This window comes from Scyliorhinus torazame, chromosome 12 (assembly GCF_047496885.1).
Source record: "Scyliorhinus torazame isolate Kashiwa2021f chromosome 12, sScyTor2.1, whole genome shotgun sequence".
NCBI lineage: Eukaryota > Metazoa > Chordata > Chondrichthyes > Carcharhiniformes > Scyliorhinidae > Scyliorhinus > Scyliorhinus torazame.
In genome coordinates this window covers 104,631,329-104,648,446 of record NC_092718.1, presented here as the reverse complement: position 1 = coordinate 104,648,446, position 17,118 = coordinate 104,631,329, and the positions used below count along the sequence as shown (strand labels likewise).

Genomic DNA, 17,118 nt, shown 5'->3' with positions numbered 1-17,118 from the left:
TCTCTCGCCTGCCCCCCGCCTTGTCTCTCGCCGCCCCCCGCCTTGTCTCTCGCCGCCCCCCGCCTTGTCTCTCGCCGCCCCCCGCCGCGTCTCTCGCGCCGCCCCCCGCCCGCGTCTCTCGCCGCCCCCGCCGCGTCTCTCGCCGCCCCCCGCCGCGTCTCTCGCCGCCCCCCGCCGCGTCTCTCGCCGCCCCCCCGCCGCGTCTCTCGCCGCCCCCCGCCGCGTCTCTCGCCGCCCCCCGCCGCGTCTCTCGCCGCCCCCCGCCGCGTCTCTCGCCGCCCCCCGCCGCGTCTCTCGCCGCCCCCCGCCGCGTCTCTCGCCGCCCCCGCCGCGTCTCTCGCCGCCCCCCGCCGCGTCTCTCGCCGCCCCCCGCCGCCGCCCCCCTCTCGCCGCCCCCCGCCGCGTCTCTCGCCGCCCCCCGCCGCGTCTCTCGCCGCCCCCCGCCGCCGCCCCCCGCCGCCGCCCCCCGCCGCCGCCCCCCGCCTTGTCTCTCGCCGCCCCCCGCCTTGTCTCTCGCCGCCCCCCGCCTTGTCTCTCGCCGCCCCCCGCCTTGTCTCTCGCCGCCCCCCGCCTTGTCTCTCGCCGCCCCCCGCCTTGTCTCTCGCCGCCCCCCGCCTTGTCTCTCGCCGCCCCCCGCCTTGTCTCTCGCCGCCCCCCGCCTCGTCTCTCGCCGCCCCCCGCCTCGTCTCTCGCCGCCCCCCGCCTCGTCTCTCGCCGCCCCCCCGCCTCGTCTCTCGCCGCCCCCCGCCGCGTCTCTCGCCGCCCCCCGCCGCGTCTCTCGCCGCCCCCGCCGCGTCTCTCGCCGCCCCCGCCGCGTCTCTCGCCGCCCCCCGCCGCGTCTCTCGCCGCCCCCCGCCGCGTCTCTCGCCGCGTCTCTCGCCGCGTCTCTCGCCGCCCCCCGCCGCGTCTCTCGCCGCCCCCGCCGCGTCTCTCGCCGCCCCCCGCCGCGTCTCTCGCCGCCCCCCGCCGCGTCTCTCGCCGCCCCCCGCCGCGTCTCTCGCCGCCCCCGCCGCGTCTCTCGCCGCCCCCGCCGCGTCTCTCGCCGCCCCCCGCCGCGTCTCTCGCCGCCCCCCGCCGCGTCTCTCGCCGCCCCCCCGCCGCGTCTCTCGCCGCCCCCCGCCGCGTCTCTCGCCGCCCCCCGCCGCGTCTCTCGCCGCCCCCCGCCGCGTCTCTCGCCGCCCCCGCCGCGTCTCTCGCCGCCCCCGCCGCGTCTCTCGCCGCCCCCCGCCGCGTCTCTCGCCGCCCCCCGCCGCGTCTCTCGCCGCCCCCCCGCCGCGTCTCTCGCCGCCCCCCCGCCGCCCCCCGCCGCCGCCCCCCGCCTTGTCTCTCGCCGCCCCCGCCTTGTCTCTCGCCGCCCCCCGCCTTGTCTCTCGCCGCCCCCCGCCTTGTCTCTCGCCGCCCCCCGCCTTGTCTCTCGCCGCCCCCCGCCTTGTCTCTCGCCGCCCCCCGCCTTGTCTCTCGCCGCCCCCCGCCTTGTCTCTCGCCGCCCCCCGCCTTGTCTCTCGCCGCCCCCCCGCCTTGTCTCTCGCCGCCCCCCGCCTAGTCTCTCGCCGCCGCCCGCCTCGTCTCTCGCCGCCCCCCGCCTCGTCTCTCGCCGCCCCCCGCCTCGTCTCTCGCCGCCCCCCGCCGCGTCTCTCGCCGCCCCCCGCCGCGTCTCTCGCCGCCCCCGCCGCGTCTCCTCGCCGCCCCCCGCCGCGTCTCTCGCCGCCCCCCCGCCGCGTCTCTCGCCGCGTCTCTCGCCGCCCCCCGCCGCGTCTCTCGCCGCCCCCGCCGCGTCTCTCGCCGCCCCCGCCGCGTCTCTCGCCGCCCCCCGCCGCGTCTCTCGCCGCCCCCCGCCGCGTCTCTCGCCGCCCCCGCCGCGTCTCTCGCCGCCCCCCGCCGCGTCTCTCGCCGCCCCCGCCTTGTCTCTCGCGCCCCCCGCCTTGTCTCTCGCCGCCCCCCGCCTTGTCTCTCGCCGCCCCCCGCCGCGTCTCTCGCCGCCCCCCGCCGCGTCTCTCGCCGCCCCCCGCCGCGTCTCTCGCCGCCCCCCGCCGCGTCTCTCGCCGCCCCCCCGCCGCGTCCTCTCGCCGCCCCCCGCCGCGTCTCTCGCCGCCCCCCGCCGCGTCTCTCGCCGCCCCCCGCCGCGTCTCTCGCCGCCTCCCCGCCGCGTCTCTCGCCGCCCCCCGCCGCGTCTCTCGCCGCCCCCCGCCGCGTCTCTCGCCGCCCCCCGCCGCGTCTCTCGCCGCCCCCCCGCCGCCGCCCCCCTCTCGCCGCCCCCCGCCGCGTCTCTCGCCGCCCCCCGCCGCGTCTCTCGCCGCCCCCCGCCGCGTCTCTCGCCGCCCCCCGCCGCGTCTCTCGCCGCCCCCCGCCGCCGCCCCCCGCCGCCGCGCCCCCCGCCGCCGCCCCCCGCCTTGTCTCTCGCCGCCCCCCGCCTTGTCTCTCGCCGCCCCCCGCCTTGTCTCTCGCCGCCCCCCGCCTTGTCTCTCGCCGCCCCCCGCCTTGTCTCTCGCCGCCCCCCGCCTTGTCTCTCGCCGCCCCCCGCCTTGTCTCTCGCCGCCCCCCGCCTTGTCTCTCGCCGCCCCCCCGCCTTGTCTCTCGCCGCCCCCCGCCTCGTCTCTCGCCGCCCCCCGCCTCGTCTCTCGCCGCCCCCCCGCCGCGTCTCTCGCCGCCCCCCGCCGCGTCTCTCGCCGCCCCCCGCCGCGTCTCTCGCCGCCCCCGCCGCGTCTCTCGCCGCCCCCCGCCGCGTCTCTCGCCGCCCCCCGCCGCGTCTCTCGCCGCCCCCCGCCGCGTCTCTCGCCGCGTCTCTCGCCGCGTCTCTCGCCGCCCCCCGCCGCGTCTCTCGCCGCCACCCGCCGCGTCTCTCGCCGCCCCCCGCCGCGTCTCTCGCCGCCCCCCGCCGCGTCTCTCGCCGCCCCCCGCCGCGTCTCTCGCCGCCCCCCGCCGCGTCTCTCGCCGCCCCCCGCCGCGTCTCTCGCCGCCCCCCGCCGCGTCTCTCGCCGCCCCCCGCCGCGTCTCTCGCCGCCCCCCGCCGCGTCTCTCGCCGCCCCCCGCCGCGTCTCTCGCCGCCCCCCGCCGCGTCTCTCGCCGCCCCCGCCGCGTCTCTCGCCGCCCCCGCCGCGTCTCTCGCCGCCCCCCGCCGCGTCTCTCGCCGCCCCCCGCCGCGTCTCTCGCCGCCCCCCGCCGCGTCTCTCGCCGCCCCCCGCCGCGTCTCTCGCCGCCCCCCGCCGCCCCCCGCCGCCGCCCCCCGCCTTGTCTCTCGCCGCCCCCCGCCTTGTCTCTCGCCACCCCCCCGCCTTGTATCTCGCCGCCCCCCGCCTTGTCTCTCGCCGCCCCCCCGCCTTGTCTCTCGCCGCCCCCCGCCTTGTCTCTCGCCGCCCCCCGCCTTGTCTCTCGCCGCCCCCCGCCTTGTCTCTCGCCGCCCCCCGCCTAGTCTCTCGCCGCCCCCCGCCTCGTCTCTCGCCGCCCCCCCGCCTCGTCTCTCGCCGCCCCCCGCCGCGTCTCTCGCCGCCCCCCGCCGCGTCTCTCGCCGCCCCCCGCCGCGTCTCTCGCCGCCCCCGCCGCGTCTCTCGCCGCCCCCGCCGCGTCTCTCGCCGCCCCCCCGCCGCGTCTCTCGCCGCCCCCCGCCGCGTCTCTCGCCGCGTCTCTCGCCGCCCCCCGCCGCGTCTCTCGCCGCCCCCGCCGCGTCTCTCGCCGCCCCCCGCCGCGTCTCTCGCCGCCCCCCGCCGCGTCTCTCGCCGCCCCCCGCCGCGTCTCTCGCCGCCCCCCGCCGCGTCTCTCGCCGCCCCCCCGCCGCGTCTCTCGCCGCCCCCCGCCGCGTCTCTCGCCGCCCCCCGCCGCGTCTCTCGCCGCCCCCCGCCGCGTCTCTCGCCGCCCCCCGCCGCGTCTCTCGCCGCCCCCCGCCGCGTCTCTCGCCGCCCCCCGCCGCGTCTCTCGCCGCCCCCCGCCGCGTCTCTCGCCGCCCCCCGCCGCGTCTCTCGCCGCCCCCCGCCGCGTCTCTCGCCGCCCCCGCCGCGTCTCTCGCCGCCCCCCGCCGCGTCTCTCGCCGCCCCCCGCCGCGTCTCTCGCCGCCCCCCGCCGCGTCTCTCGCCGCCCCCCGCCGCGTCTCTCGCCGCCCCCCGCCGCGTCTCTCGCCGCCCCCCGCCGCGTCTCTCGCCGCCCCCTGCCGCGTCTCTCGCCGCCCCCCGCCTTGTCTCTCGCCGCCCCCGCCGCGTCTCTCGCCGCCCCCCGCCGCGTCTCTCGCCGCCCCCCGCCGCGTCTCTCGCCGCCCCCCGCCGCGTCTCTCGCCGCCCCCCGCCGCGTCTCTCGCCGCCCCCCGCCGCGTCTCTCGCCGCCCCCCGCCGCGTCTCTCGCCGCCCCCCCGCCGCGTCTCTCGCCGCCCCCCGCCGCGTCTCTCGCCGCCCCCCGCCGCGTCTCTCGCCGCCCCCCGCCGCGTCTCTCGCCGCCCCCGCCGCGTCTCTCGCCGCCCCCCCGCCGCGTCTCTCGCCGCCCCCCGCCGCGTCTCTCGCCGCCCCCCGCCGCGTCTCTCGCCGCCCCCCGCCGCCGCCCCCCGCCTTGTCTCTCGCCGCCCCCGCCTTGTCTCTCGCCGCCCCCCGCCTTGTCTCTCGCCGCCCCCGCCTTGTCTCTCGCCGCCCCCCGCCTTGTCTCTCGCCGCCCCCCGCCTTGTCTCTCGCCGCCCCCCGCCTTGTCTCTCGCCGCCCCCCGCCTTGTCTCTCGCCGCCCCCCGCCTTGTCTCTCGCCGCCCCCCGCCTTGTCTCTCGCCGCCTCCCGCCTTGTCTCTCGCCGCCCCCCGCCTTGTCTCTCGCCGCCCCCCGCCTTGTCTCTCGCCGCCCCCCGCCTTGTCTCTCGCCGCCCCCCGCCTTGTCTCTCGCCGCCCCCCGCCTTGTCTCTCGCCGCCCCCCGCCTTGTCTCTCGCCGCCCCCCCGCCTTGTCTCTCGTCGCCCCCCGCCTTGTCTCTCGCCGCCCCCGCCTTGTCTCTCGCCGCCCCCCTCGCCTTGTCTCTCGCCGCCCCCTCGCCTTGTCTCTCGCCGCCCCCCGCCTTGTCTCTCGCCGCCCCCGGCCTTGTCTCTCGCCGCCCCCGCCTTGTCTCTCGCCGCCCCCCGCCTTGTCTCCGCCCCCCCTCTTTCGCTCTCGTCGCCCCCCGCCTTGTCTCTCGCCGCCCCCCCGCCTTGTCTCTCGCCGCCCCCCCGCCTTGTCTCTCGCCGCCCCCCGCCTTGTCTCTCGCCGCCCCCCCGCCTTGTCTCTCGCCGCCCCCCGCCTTGTCTCCGCCCCCCCCTTTTTCGCTCTCGCCGCCGCCCCCCTCCTTGTCTCTCGCCACCCCCCGCCGCGTCTCTCGCCGCCCCCCGCCGCGTCTCTCGCCGCCCCCCGCCGCGTCTCTCGCCGCCCCCCCGCCGCGTCTCTCGCCGCCCCCCGCCGCGTCTCTCGCCGCCCCCGCCGCGTCTCTCGCCGCCCCCCGCCGCGTCTCTCGCCGCCCCCCGCCGCGTCTCTCGCCGCCCCCCCGCCGCGTCTCTCGCCGCCCCCCGCCGCGTCTCTCGCCGCCCCCGCCGCGTCTCTCGCCGCCCCCCCGCCGCGTCTCTCGCCGCCCCCCGCCGCGTCTCTCGCCGCCCCCCGCCGCGTCTCTCGCCGCCCCCCGCCGCGTCTCTCGCCGCCCCCGCCGCGTCTCTCGCCCCCCCCGCCGCGTCTCTCGCCGCCCCCCGCCGCGTCTCTCGCCGCCCCCCGCCGCGTCTCTCGCCGCCCCCCGCCGCGTCTCTCGCCGCCCCCGCCGCGTCTCTCGCCGCCCCCGCCGCGTCTCTCGCCGCCCCCCGCCTTGTCTCTCGCCGCCCCCCGCCGCGTCTCTCGCCGCCCCCCCGCCTTGTCTCCGCCCCCCCTTTTTCGCTCTCGTCGCCCCCGCCTTGTCTCTCGCCGCCCCCCGCCTTGTCTCTTGCCGCCCCCGCCTTGTCTCCGCCCCCCCTTTTTCGCTCTCGCCGCCGCCCCCCTCCTTGTCTCTCGCCCCCCCCCGCCGCGTCTCTCGCCGCCCCCCGCCGCGTCTCTCGCCGCCCCCCGCCCGCGTCTCTCGCCGCCCCCCGCCGCGTCTCTCGCCGCCCCCCGCCGCGTCTCTCGCCGCCCCCGCCGCGTCTCTCGCCGCCCCCCGCCGCGTCTCTCGCCGCCCCCCGCCGCGTCTCTCGCCGCCCCCCGCCGCGTCTCTCGCCGCCCCCGCCGCGTCTCTCGCCGCCCCCCGCCGCGTTCTCTCGCCGCCCCCCGCCGCGTCTCTCGCCGCCCCCCGCCTTGTCTCCGCCCCCCCTTTTTCGCTCTCGTCGCCCCCGCCTTGTCTCTCGCCACCCCCCGGCTTGTCTCTCGCCGCCCCCCGCCTTGTCTCTTGCCGCCCCCCGCCTTGTCTCCGCCCCCCCTTTTTCGCTCTCGCCGCCGCCCCCCTCCTTGTCTCTCGCCACCCCCCGCCGCGTCTCTCGCCGCCCCCCGCCGCGTCTCTCGCCGCCCCCCGCCGCGTCTCTCGCCGCCCCCCGCCGCGTCTCTCGCCGCCCCCCGCCGCGTCTCTCGCCGCCCCCCTGCCGCGTCTCTCGCCGCCCCCCCGCCGCGTCTCTCGCCGCCCCCCGCCGCGTCTCTCGCCGCCCCCCGCCTTGTCTCTCGCCGCCCCCCGCCTTGTCTCTCGCCGCCCCCCGCCGCGTCTCTCGCCGCCCCCCGCCGCGTCTCTGCCGCCCCCTGCCGCGTCTCTCGCCGCCCCCCGCCGCGTCTCTCGCCGCCCCCCGCCGCGTCTCTCGCCGCCCCCCGCCGCGTCTCTCGCCGCCCCCCGCCGCGTCTCTCGCCGCCCCCCTCGCCTTGTCTCTCGCCGCCCCCCGCCTTGTCTCTCGCCGCCCCCGCCTTGTCTCTCGCCGCCCCCGCCTTGTCTCTCGCCGCCCCCCGCCTTGTCTCCGCCCCCCCTCTTTCGCTCTCGTCGCCCCCCGCCTTGTCTCTCGTCGCCCCCCGCCTTGTCTCTCGCCGCCCCCCGCCTTGTCTCTCGCCGCCCCCCGCCTTGTCTCTCGCCGCCCCCCGCCTTGTCTCTCGCCGCCCCCCCGCCTTGTCTCTCGCCGCCCCCCGCCTTGTCTCTCGCCGCCCCCCGCCTTGTCTCTCGCCGCCCCCCGCCTTGTCTCCGCCCCCCCTTTTTCGCTCTCGTCGCCCCCGCCTTGTCTCTCGCCACCCCCCCGGCTTGTCTCTCGCCGCCCCCCGCCTTGTCTCTTGCCGCCCCCCGCCTTGTCTCCGCCCCCCCTTTTTCGCTCTCGCCGCCGCCCCCCCTCCTTGTCTCTCGCCACCCCCCGCCGCGTCTCTCGCCGCCCCCCGCCGCGTCTCTCGCCGCCCCCCGCCGCGTCTCTCGCCGCCCCCCCCGCCGCGTCTCTCGCCGCCCCCCGCCGCGTCTCTCGCCGCCCCCCGCCGCGTCTCTCGCCGCCCCCCCGCCGCGTCTCTCGCCGCCCCCCGCCGCGTCTCTCGCCGCCCCCCGCCGCGTCTCTCGCCGCCCCCGCCGCGTCTCTCGCCGCCCCCCGCCGCGTCTCTCGCCGCCCCCGCCGCGTCTCTCGCCGCCCCCCGCCGCGTCTCTCGCCGCCCCCGCCGCGTCTCTCGCCGCCCCCCGCCGCGTCTCTCGCCGCCCCCCGCCGCGTCTCTCGCCGCCCCCCGCCGCGTCTCTCGCCGCCCCCGCCGCGTCTCTCGCCGCCCCCCGCCTTGTCTCTCGCCGCCCCCCGCCTTGTCCTCTCGCCGCCCCCCGCCTTGTCTCTCGCCGCCCCCCGCCTTGTCTCCGCCCCCCCTTTTTCGCTCTCGTCGCCCCCGCCTTGTCTCTCGCCACCCCCCGGCTTGTCTCTCGCCGCCCCCCGCCTTGTCTCTTGCCGCCCCCCGCCTTGTCTCCGCCCCCCCTTTTTCGCTCTCGCCGCCGCCCCCCCTCCTTGTCTCTCGCCACCCCCCGCCGCGTCTCTCGCCGCCCCCCGCCGCGTCTCTCGCCGCCCCCCCGCCGCGTCTCTCGCCGCCCCCCGCCGCGTCTCTCGCCGCCCCCCGCCGCGTCTCTCGCCGCCCCCGCCGCGTCTCTCGCCGCCCCCCGCCGCGTCTCTCGCCGCCCCCGCCGCGTCTCTCGCCGCCCCCCGCCGCGTCTCTCGCCGCCCCCGCCGCGTCTCTCGCCGCCCCCCGCCGCGTCTCTCGCCGCCCCCGCCGCGTCTCTCGCCGCCCCCCGCCGCGTCTCTCGCCGCCCCCCGCCGCGTCTCTCGCCGCCCCCCGCCGCGTCTCTCGCCGCCCCCCGCCGCGTCTCTCGCCGCCCCCCGCCGCGTCTCTCGCCGCCCCCGCCGCGTCTCTCGCCGCCCCCCGCCGCGTCTCTCGCCGCCCCCCGCCGCGTCTCTCGCCGCCCCCCGCCGCGTCTCTCGCCGCCCCCGCCGCGTCTCTCGCCGCCCCCGCCGCGTCTCTCGCCGCCCCCGCCGCGTCTCTCGCCGCCCCCCGCCGCGTCTCTCGCCGCCCCCCGCCGCGTCTCTCGCCGCCCCCCCCGCCGCGTCTCTCGCCGCCCCCGCCGCGTCTCTCGCCGCCCCCCCGCCGCGTCTCTCGCCGCCCCCCGCCGCGTCTCTCGCCGCCCCCCGCCGCGTCTCTCGCCGCCCCCCGCCGCGTCTCTCGCCGCCCCCCGCCTTGTCTCTCGCCGCCCCCCGCCGCGTCTCTCGCCGCCCCCCGCCTTGTCTCCTCCGCCCCCCCTTTTTCGCTCTCGTCGCCCCCGCCTTGTCTCTCGCCACCCCCCGGCTTGTCTCTCGCCGCCCCCCGCCTTGTCTCTTGCCGCCCCCCGCCTTGTCTCCGCCCCCCCTTTTTCGCTCTCGCCGCCGCCCCCCTCCTTGTCTCTCGCCACCCCCCGCCGCGTCTCTCGCCGCCCCCCGCCGCGTCTCTCGCCGCCCCCCGCCGCGTCTCTCGCCGCCCCCCGCCGCGTCTCTCGCCGCCCCCCGCCGCGTCTCTCGCCGCCCCCCGCCGCGTCTCTCGCCGCCCCCCGCCGCGTCTCTCGCCGCCCCCGCCGCGTCTCTCGCCCGCCCCCCGCCGCGTCTCTCGCCGCCCCCGCCGCGTCTCTCGCCGCCCCCCGCCGCGTCTCTCGCCGCCCCCGCCGCGTCTCTCGCCGCCCCCCCGCCGCGTCTCTCGCCGCCCCCCGCCGCGTCTCTCGCCGCCCCCCGCCGCGTCTCTCGCCCCCCCCCGCCGCGTCTCTCGCCGCCCCCCCGCCGCGTCTCTCGCCGCCCCCCGCCGCGTCTCTCGCCGCCCCCCGCCGCGTCTCTCGCCGCCCCCCGCCGCGTCTCTCGCCGCCCCCCGCCTTGTCTCTCGCCGCCCCCCGCCGCGTCTCTCGCCGCCCCCCGCCTTGTCTCCCGCCCCCCCTTTTCGCTCTCGTCGCCCCCGCCTTGTCTCTCGCCGCCCCCCGCCTTGTCTCTTGCCGCCCCCCGCCTTGTCTCCGCCCCCCCTTTTTCGCTCTCGCCGCCGCCCCCCTCCTTGTCTCTCGCCACCCCCCCGCCGCGTCTCTCGCCGCCCCCCGCCGCGTCTCTCGCCGCCCCCCGCCGCGTCTCTCGCCGCCCCCCGCCGCGTCTCTCGCCGCCCCCCGCCGCGTCTCTCGCCGCCCCCGCCGCGTCTCTCGCCGCCCCCTGCCGCGTCTCTCGCCGCCCCCCGCCGCGTCTCTCGCCGCCCCCCGCCGCGTCTCTCGCCGCCCCCCGCCGCGTCTCTGGCCGCCCCCGCCGCGTCTCTCGCCGCCCCCCGCCGCGTCTCTCGCCGCCCCCCGCCGCGTCTCTCGCCGCCCCCCGCCGCGTCTCTCGCCGCCCCCTCGCCTTGTCTCTCGCCGCCCCCCGCCTTGTCTCTCGCCGCCCCCGCCTTGTCTCTCGCCGCCCCCCGCCTTGTCTCTCGCCGCCCCCGCCTTGTCTCCGCCCCCCCTCTTTCGCTCTCGTCGCCCCCCGCCTTGTCTCTCGTCGCCCCCCGCCTTGTCTCTCGCCGCCCCCCGCCTTGTCTCTCGCCGCCCCCCGCCTTGTCTCTCGCCGCCCCCCGCCTTGTCTCTCGCCGCCCCCCCGCCTTGTCTCTCGCCGCCCCCCGCCTTGTCTCTCGCCGCCCCCCGCCTTGTCTCCGCCCCCCCTTTTTCGCTCTCGTCGCCCCCGCCTTGTCTCTCGCCACCCCCCGGCTTGTCTCTCGCCGCCCCCCGCCTTGTCTCTTGCCGCCCCCCCGCCTTGTCTCCGCCCCCCCTTTTTCGCTCTCGCCGCCGCCCCCCCTCCTTGTCTCTCGCCACCCCCCGCCGCGTCTCTCGCCGCCCCCCGCCGCGTCTCTCGCCGCCCCCCGCCGCGTCTCTCGCCGCCCCCCGCCGCGTCTCTCGCCGCCCCCCGCCGCGTCTCTCGCCGCCCCCGCCGCGTCTCTCGCCGCCCCCCGCCGCGTCTCTCGCCGCCCCCCGCCGCGTCTCTCGCCGCCCCCCGCCGCGTCTCTCGCCGCCCCCCGCCGCGTCTCTCGCCGCCCCCCGCCGCGTCTCTCGCCGCCCCCCGCCGCGTCTCTCGCCGCCCCCCGCCGCGTCTCTCGCCGCCCCCCGCCGCGTCTCTCGCCGCCCCCGCCGCGTCTCTCGCCGCCCCCCGCCGCGTCTCTCGCCGCCCCCGCCGCGTCTCTCGCCGCCCCCGCCGCGTCTCTCGCCGCCCCCGCCGCGTCTCTCCGCCGCCCCCGCCGCGTCTCTCGCCGCCCCCCGCCGCGTCTCTCGCCGCCCCCCGCCGCGTCTCTCGCCGCCCCCCGCCGCGTCTCTCGCCGCCCCCCGCCGCGTCTCTCGCCGCCCCCCGCCGCGTCTCTCGCCGCCCCCGCCGCGTCTCTCGCCGCCCCCCCGCCTTGTCTCTCGCCGCCCCCCGCCGCGTCTCTCGCCGCCCCCTGCCTTGTCTCCGCCCCCCCTTTTTCGCTCTCGTCGCCCCCGCCTTGTCTCTCGCCACCCCCCGGCTTGTCTCTCGCCGCCCCCCCCGCCTTGTCTCTTGCCGCCCCCCGCCTTGTCTCCGCCCCCCCTTTTTCGCTCTCGCCGCCGCCCCCCTCCTTGTCTCTCGCCACCCCCCGCCGCGTCTCTCGCCGCCCCCCGCCGCGTCTCTCGCCGCCCCCCGCCGCGTCTCTCGCCGCCCCCCGCCGCGTCTCTCGCCGCCCCCCGCCGCGTCTCTCGCCGCCCCCCGCCGCGTCTCTCGCCGCCCCCGCCGCGTCTCTCGCCGCCCCCCGCCGCGTCTCTCGCCGCCCCCCGCCGCGTCTCTCGCCGCCCCCCGCCGCGTCTCTCGCCGCCCCCCGCCGCGTCTCTCGCCGCCCCCCCGCCGCGTCTCTCGCCGCCCCCCGCCGCGTCTCTCGCCGCCCCCCGCCGCGTCTCTCGCCGCCCCCCGCCGCGTCTCTCGCCGCCCCCCGCCGCGTCTCTCGCCGCCCCCCGCCGCGTCTCTCGCCGCCCCCCGCCGCGTCTCTCGCCGCCCCCCGCCGCGTCTCTCGCCGCCCCCCCGCCGCGTCTCTCGCCGCCCCCGCCGCGTCTCTCGCCGCCCCCGCCGCGTCTCTCGCCGCCCCCCGCCGCGTCTCTCGCCGCCCCCCGCCGCGTCTCTCGCCGCCCCCCCGCCGCGTCTTTCGCCGCCCCCCGCCGCGTCTCTCGCCGCCCCCCGCCGCGTCTCTCGCCGCCCCCCGCCGCGTCTCTCGCCGCCCCCCGCCGCGTCTCTCGCCGCCCCCCGCCGCCGCCCCCCGCCGCGTCTCTCGCCGCCCCCCGCCGCGTCTCTCGCCGCCCCCCGCCGCGTCTCTCGCCGCCCCCCCGCCGCGTCTCTCGCCGCCCCCCGCCGCGTCTCTCGCCGCCCCCCGCCGCGTCTCTCGCCGCCCCCCGCCGCGTCTCTCGCCGCCCCCCGCCGCGTCTCTCGCCGCCCCCCGCCGCGTCTCTCGCCGCCCCCGCCGCGTCTCTCGCCGCCCACGCCGCGTCTCTCGCCGCCCCCGCCGCGTCTCTCGCCGCCCCCCGCCGCGTCTCTCGCCGCCCCCCGCCGCGTCTCTCGCCGCCCCCCGCCGCGTCTCTCGCCGCCCCCCGCCGCGTCTCTCGCCGCCCCCCGCCGCGTCTCTCGCCGCCCCCCGCCGCGTCTCTCGCCGCCCCCCGCCGCGTCTCTCTCCGCCCCCCGCCGCGTCTCTCGCCGCCCCCCGCCGCGTCTCTCGCCGCCCCCCGCCGCGTCTCTCGCCGCCCCCCGCCGCGTCTCTCGCCGCCCCCCGCCGCGTCTCTCGCCGCCCCCCCGCCGCGTCTCTCGCCGCCCCCCGCCGCGTCTCTCGCCGCCCCCCGCCGCGTCTCTCGCCGCCCCCCGCCGCGTCTCTCGCCGCCCCCCGCCGCGTCTCTCGCCGCCCCCCGCCGCGTCTCTCGCCGCCCCCCGCCGCGTCTCTCGCCGCCCCCCGCCGCGTCTCTCGCCGCCCCCCGCCGCGTCTCTCGCCGCCCCCCGCCGCGTCTCTCGCCGCCCCCCGCCGCGTCTCTCGCCGCCCCCCGCCGCGTCTCTCGCCGCCCCCCGCCGCGTCTCTCGCCGCCCCCCGCCGCCGCCCCCCGCCTTGTCTCTCGCCGCCCCCCGCCGCGTCTCTCGCCGCCCCCCGCCGCGTCTCTCGCCGCCCCCCGCCGCGTCTCTCGCCGCCCCCCGCCGCGTCTCTCGCCGCCCCCCGCCGCCGCCCCCCGCCTTGTCTCTCGCCGCCCCCCGCCGCGTCTCTCGCCGCCCCCGCCGCGTCTCTCGCCGCCCCCCGCCGCGTCTCTCGCCGCCCCCCGCCGCGTCTCTCGCCGCCCCTCGCCGCCCCCCGCCGCGTCTCTCGCCGCCCCCCGCCGCGTCTCTCGCCGCCCCCCGCCGCGTCTCTCGCCGCCCCCCCGCCGCGTCTCTCGCCGCCCCCGCCTTGTCTCTCGCCGCCCCCCGCCTCGTCTCTCGCCGCCCCCCGCCGCGTCTCTCGCCGCCCCCCGCCGCGTCTCTCGCCGCCCCCTGCCGCGTCTCTCGCCGCCCCCCGCCGCGTCTCTCGCCGCCCCCCCCGCTCTCGCCCCCCCTCCCCCGCTCTCGTCCCCCCCTCCCCCGCGCTCTCGCCCGCTCTCGCCCCCCCTCCCCCCCGCTCTCGCCCCCTCCCCCCATCTCTCGCCCCCCCTCCCCCCGCTCTCGCCCCCCCCTCCCCCCGCTCTCGCCCCCCCTCCCCCGCTCTCGCCCCCCCTCCCCCCGCTCTCGCCCCCCTCCCCCCGCTCTCGGCCCCCCGCTCTCGCCCCCCTCCCCCCGCTCTCGCCCCCCTCCCCCCGCTCTCGTCCCCCGCTCTCGCCCCCCTCCCCCCGCTCTCGCCCCCTCCCCCGCTCTCGCCCCCCCTCCCCCGCTCTCGCCCCCCCTCCCCCCGCTCTCGCCCCCCCGCTCTCGCCCCCCCTCCCCCCACTCTCGCCCCCCCCTCCCCCCGCTCTCGCCCCCTCCCCCCGCTCTTGCCCCCTCCCCCCGCTCTCGCCCCCTCCCCCCGCTCTCGCCCCCCTCCCCCGGCTCTCGCTCCCCCGCTCTCGCCCCCCCTCCCCCGCTCTCGCCCCCCCCCTCCCCCGCTCTCGTCCCCCCTCCCCCCGCTCTCGCCCCCCCCATCCCGCTCTCACCCCCCTCACCCGCTCTCACCCCCTCCCCCCGCTCTCTCCCCCCTCCCCCACTCTCGCCCCCCCTTCCCCCGCTCTCGCCCCCCTCCCCCGCTCTCGCCCCTCGCTCTCGTCCCCGCTCTCGCCGCTCCCCCTCCCCCCGCGCTCTCGCCCCCCCCTCTCCCCGCCCCACCTCCCGCCCCCCCTCCCCCTCCCCCTCCCCCCTCCCTTCCCCCCCCTCCCCCCGCTCTCGCCCCCCCCTCCCCCCGCTCTCGCCCCCCCCTCCCCCTCTCTCGCCCCCCCTCCCCCTCTCTCGCCCCCCCCTTCCCCTCTCTCGCCCCCCCTTCCCCTCTCTCGCCCCCCCTTCCCCTCTCTCGCCCCCCTCCCCTCTCTCGCCCCCCCCTCCCCCTGCCGTCTCCCCCACTCCCCCAGCTCTCGCCCCCCGCTCTCGCCCCCCGCTCTCTCCCCCCCGCTCTCGCCCCCCTCCCGCCACTCTCGCCCCCCCGCTCTCGCCCCCCCTCCCCCCGCTCTCGCCCCCCCCTCCCCCCGCTCTCGCCCCCCCCTCCCCCCGCTCTCGCCCCCCCCTCCCCCCGCTCTCGTCCCCCCGCTCTCGCCCCCCTCCCCCCCGCTCTCGCCCCCCCTCCCCGCTCTCGCCCCTCCCACCCCCGCTCTCGCCCCCCCCCCCCGCTCTCGCCCCCCCGCTCTCGCCCCCCCGCTCTCGCCCCCGCTCTCGGCCCCCCCGCTCTCGCCCCCCCATCCCCCGCTCCCGCCCCGCTCTCGCCCCCCTCCCTGCTCTCGCCCCCCCCTCCCCCGCTCTCGCCCCCCCTCCCCGTCTCTCTCGCTGCCCCCTCGCGTCTCTCTCGCGCCACCCCTCTCTCTCTCGCGCCACCCCCTCTCTCTCTCGCGCCGCCCTCTCCCGTCTATCTCACGCCGCCCCCTCTTTCCGCTGCCCCCTCTCTCGCGCCAACCCCTCTCTCTCTCGCGCCGCCCCCTCTCTCTCGCGCCGCCCCCTCTCTTTCGCGCCGCCCCCTCTCTCTCACGCCTTGCCGACTGACCCCCCCCCCCCCCGACCTTCTCATGACTGCCCCCCCTGCTGTTTTGCTGACTGACTGCTCGCCCTCACCTGCAGTCTCGCTGAGCCCTGCAATCTGACAGACTCCACCCCCCCCCCCCCCAAGGTCTCACTGTACCCCCTCCCCGCTGTCTCACCGATGCGCCGCCGCCGTCTTGCTTATTCCTGGCCCCCCCGCTAATCCTGACCCCGCAGACCAACTGCCCCCTCTATCCCTCCTATCTCCTTTGTTGATCATCCCTCTCTCAATCGTTATCTTTCTCTCACTCCCTGAACAGGATGCAGAGAGCAATCCTCAGTGCCGACGCCTGCAGCTCAAGGATATCATCCCCATTGAAATGCAACGGTTGACCAAGTATCCCTTGCTACTGGAGAACATTGTCAAGTACACAGGTAACGTAGAGTCTGCCTCCTCAACCCTCAATCCCCAACAAAAATAACCCATACTCCACTTACCCACGCTCGCACACACATTCCTTCTCTCGCTGGTGGAGCAGGAGGTGAATGTCCTCAGCAACAGCCAAGGTCTTTTGGTGATTTGTCCCCTGATTGATCATTCTCAATCCCAGCTACTCCTCGTAACCATCAATTCCTCCTTATATCCCTCAATCTTGCCTTCTCAACATGTACCAAAATCCCAACTTCTTCCGTGTCTCTAAATCCCGCCTTCTCCCTGTGTCGCTAAACCCCACTTTCTCCCACTGTCCCTCAACCCCACCTTTCTCCCCATGTCCCTCAATCCCCCCTCCTCCCCGTGTCCCTCAATCACTCTTCCTCCAGGTGTCTTTCAATCCCTCTTCCCGGATCCCTCCTCCTTCCCATGCTTCGATCCCATCTTCTCCCCGTATCCCACAATCCCGCCCTCTCCCATATCCCTCAATCCCACCTTCTCCCCATGTCCCTCAATTCCATCCTCTCTATCCCTCAATTCCACTTTCTGCACATTAAGCATCCAGGTGGCTCTGTTCCCCGCAGCAGTGTCAAGACTTTGAATATTGTTTGGCAATTTGGCCAGGAAAGCCATTGTAGCCAAACCCAAACATCTCCTTCCCACTTTCCATATGCGTTTTCCAACCCTGCTCCAACTGCTATTTATTTCTCCGCACTCTCAGATGTCATGAGAATGTCGCTTTAAGAAATGTTTGGCTGCTCATATTACTGCAGTGATGCCAGAGTGTGGGTGGAGCTGGCTGTCTGTCAGCTTTTTACTTTTGTTTTAGGCTGTTTGCTGCAGGGTGTGTTTTAGTTTTGTTTTCAGTGTTGGAGCTGAAGCCAGACCAAGCAGGTGTACTGCTGTTCTCTCTGCCATCAAAAGACTATCTCTTGATCATTTGGTGAATTCAGAATTATAAATGTTTTCAGTAGTGTCATGTGAGAGTACCTTTAAGAAATGGATGTTTAAGCAATGTACCTTTAAGAAATGGAGCTGATCATATTACTGAAGTGACATCAGAGGGTGGGGGGAGCTGAGCTCACTTCTGCTTTTGGTTTCAGTTTGAGGAGAAAGGTGGGAGTGTCTGAATGTTTTGCTGAGAGCTGCAGGAAGAAAACACAACTGGTCTGTTGATGTCTGCAAATCCAAAGACTATAAATATATTGAATGTAACCTCATGTCTGTTTTTGAAGGTTGAAGTCTTTTGAATGTTTAAAGGAACAGTTTGAAGGATTATTTAGTGTTGTAGTCTTTTGGGGTTACCTTTGAAGTAATGGGTGTTAAGATATTCAATGTTTGTTTTTAAAAGGTTAAATTGAGTTCCTAGAATAAACATTGTTTTGTTTTAAAAACCATTTGTCCATAATTGCTGTATCACACCTGGAGAGTGCGCCGTGTGCTTCCCACACCACAATCTATTCAAAGTTGTGGGTCGGTTGAACTCCATGAAACACTTTTGGGTTCTGTAAACCCGGACCCATAACAGTAGTGACTTTAACCTGATATACTTCTGTTAAAGGTTATGTTTTTTGTAAGTCTTCTGGATGTTAAAAGGACAGCGTAAGCATTACTTAGTGTTGTATTCTTTGGGGGTTGTATTTGAATTAATGGTTGCTAAGTTGTTCACTGTTTGTTTTAAAAAGGTTAATTTGAGTTCATAGATTAAACATTGTTTTGCTTTAAAAAATACTTTTCCATTTCTGCTGCACCACACCTGCAGAGTGGGTCGTGTGCTCCCCATACCACAATCTATTAAAAGTTGTGGACCAGGTGAACTCCATGATGCACTTTGGGGTTCTCTAAACCCTGGCTCATAACACAGACACCAATGCCAATTTTAAATATTGCCTGTTCCTTCACTCTCGCCAGGTCACAATCCTGGAACACCGTGCCTGGCAGCACTGTGGGACCACAGGGACTCCAGCGGTTCCAAAAGGCAGCTTCCCACCGCCTTCTTGAGGAGCAGTTATGTTTGGGCAACTCATGTACGAGACACACTGATCCCACAGCTCGAAATTCTGCAGTCGTTCTCGGTTGAAGTAACATTCTGCTTTTTTATTCTTCCTGCCAAAGTGAACAACTTCACATTTTTCCCACATTGCACTCATTTTG

General features: G+C 77.3%; 1 protein-coding gene across 1 annotated transcript in view; it reads left to right on the top strand.

Annotated features, from left to right (window-relative positions):
* The first annotated feature begins 14,854 nt into the window (after positions 1 to 14,854).
* The window catches only part of LOC140386597 (rho guanine nucleotide exchange factor 11-like), a 64,304-nt gene continuing 62,040 nt past the window's right edge, over positions 14,855 to 17,118 (top strand). The window contains exon 1 of the mRNA XM_072469069.1: positions 14,855 to 14,966. Coding sequence (XP_072325170.1) covers positions 14,912 to 14,966 — 55 coding nt within the window. The 5' untranslated portion in view covers positions 14,855 to 14,911. The remainder of the gene's footprint in view (positions 14,967 to 17,118) is intronic.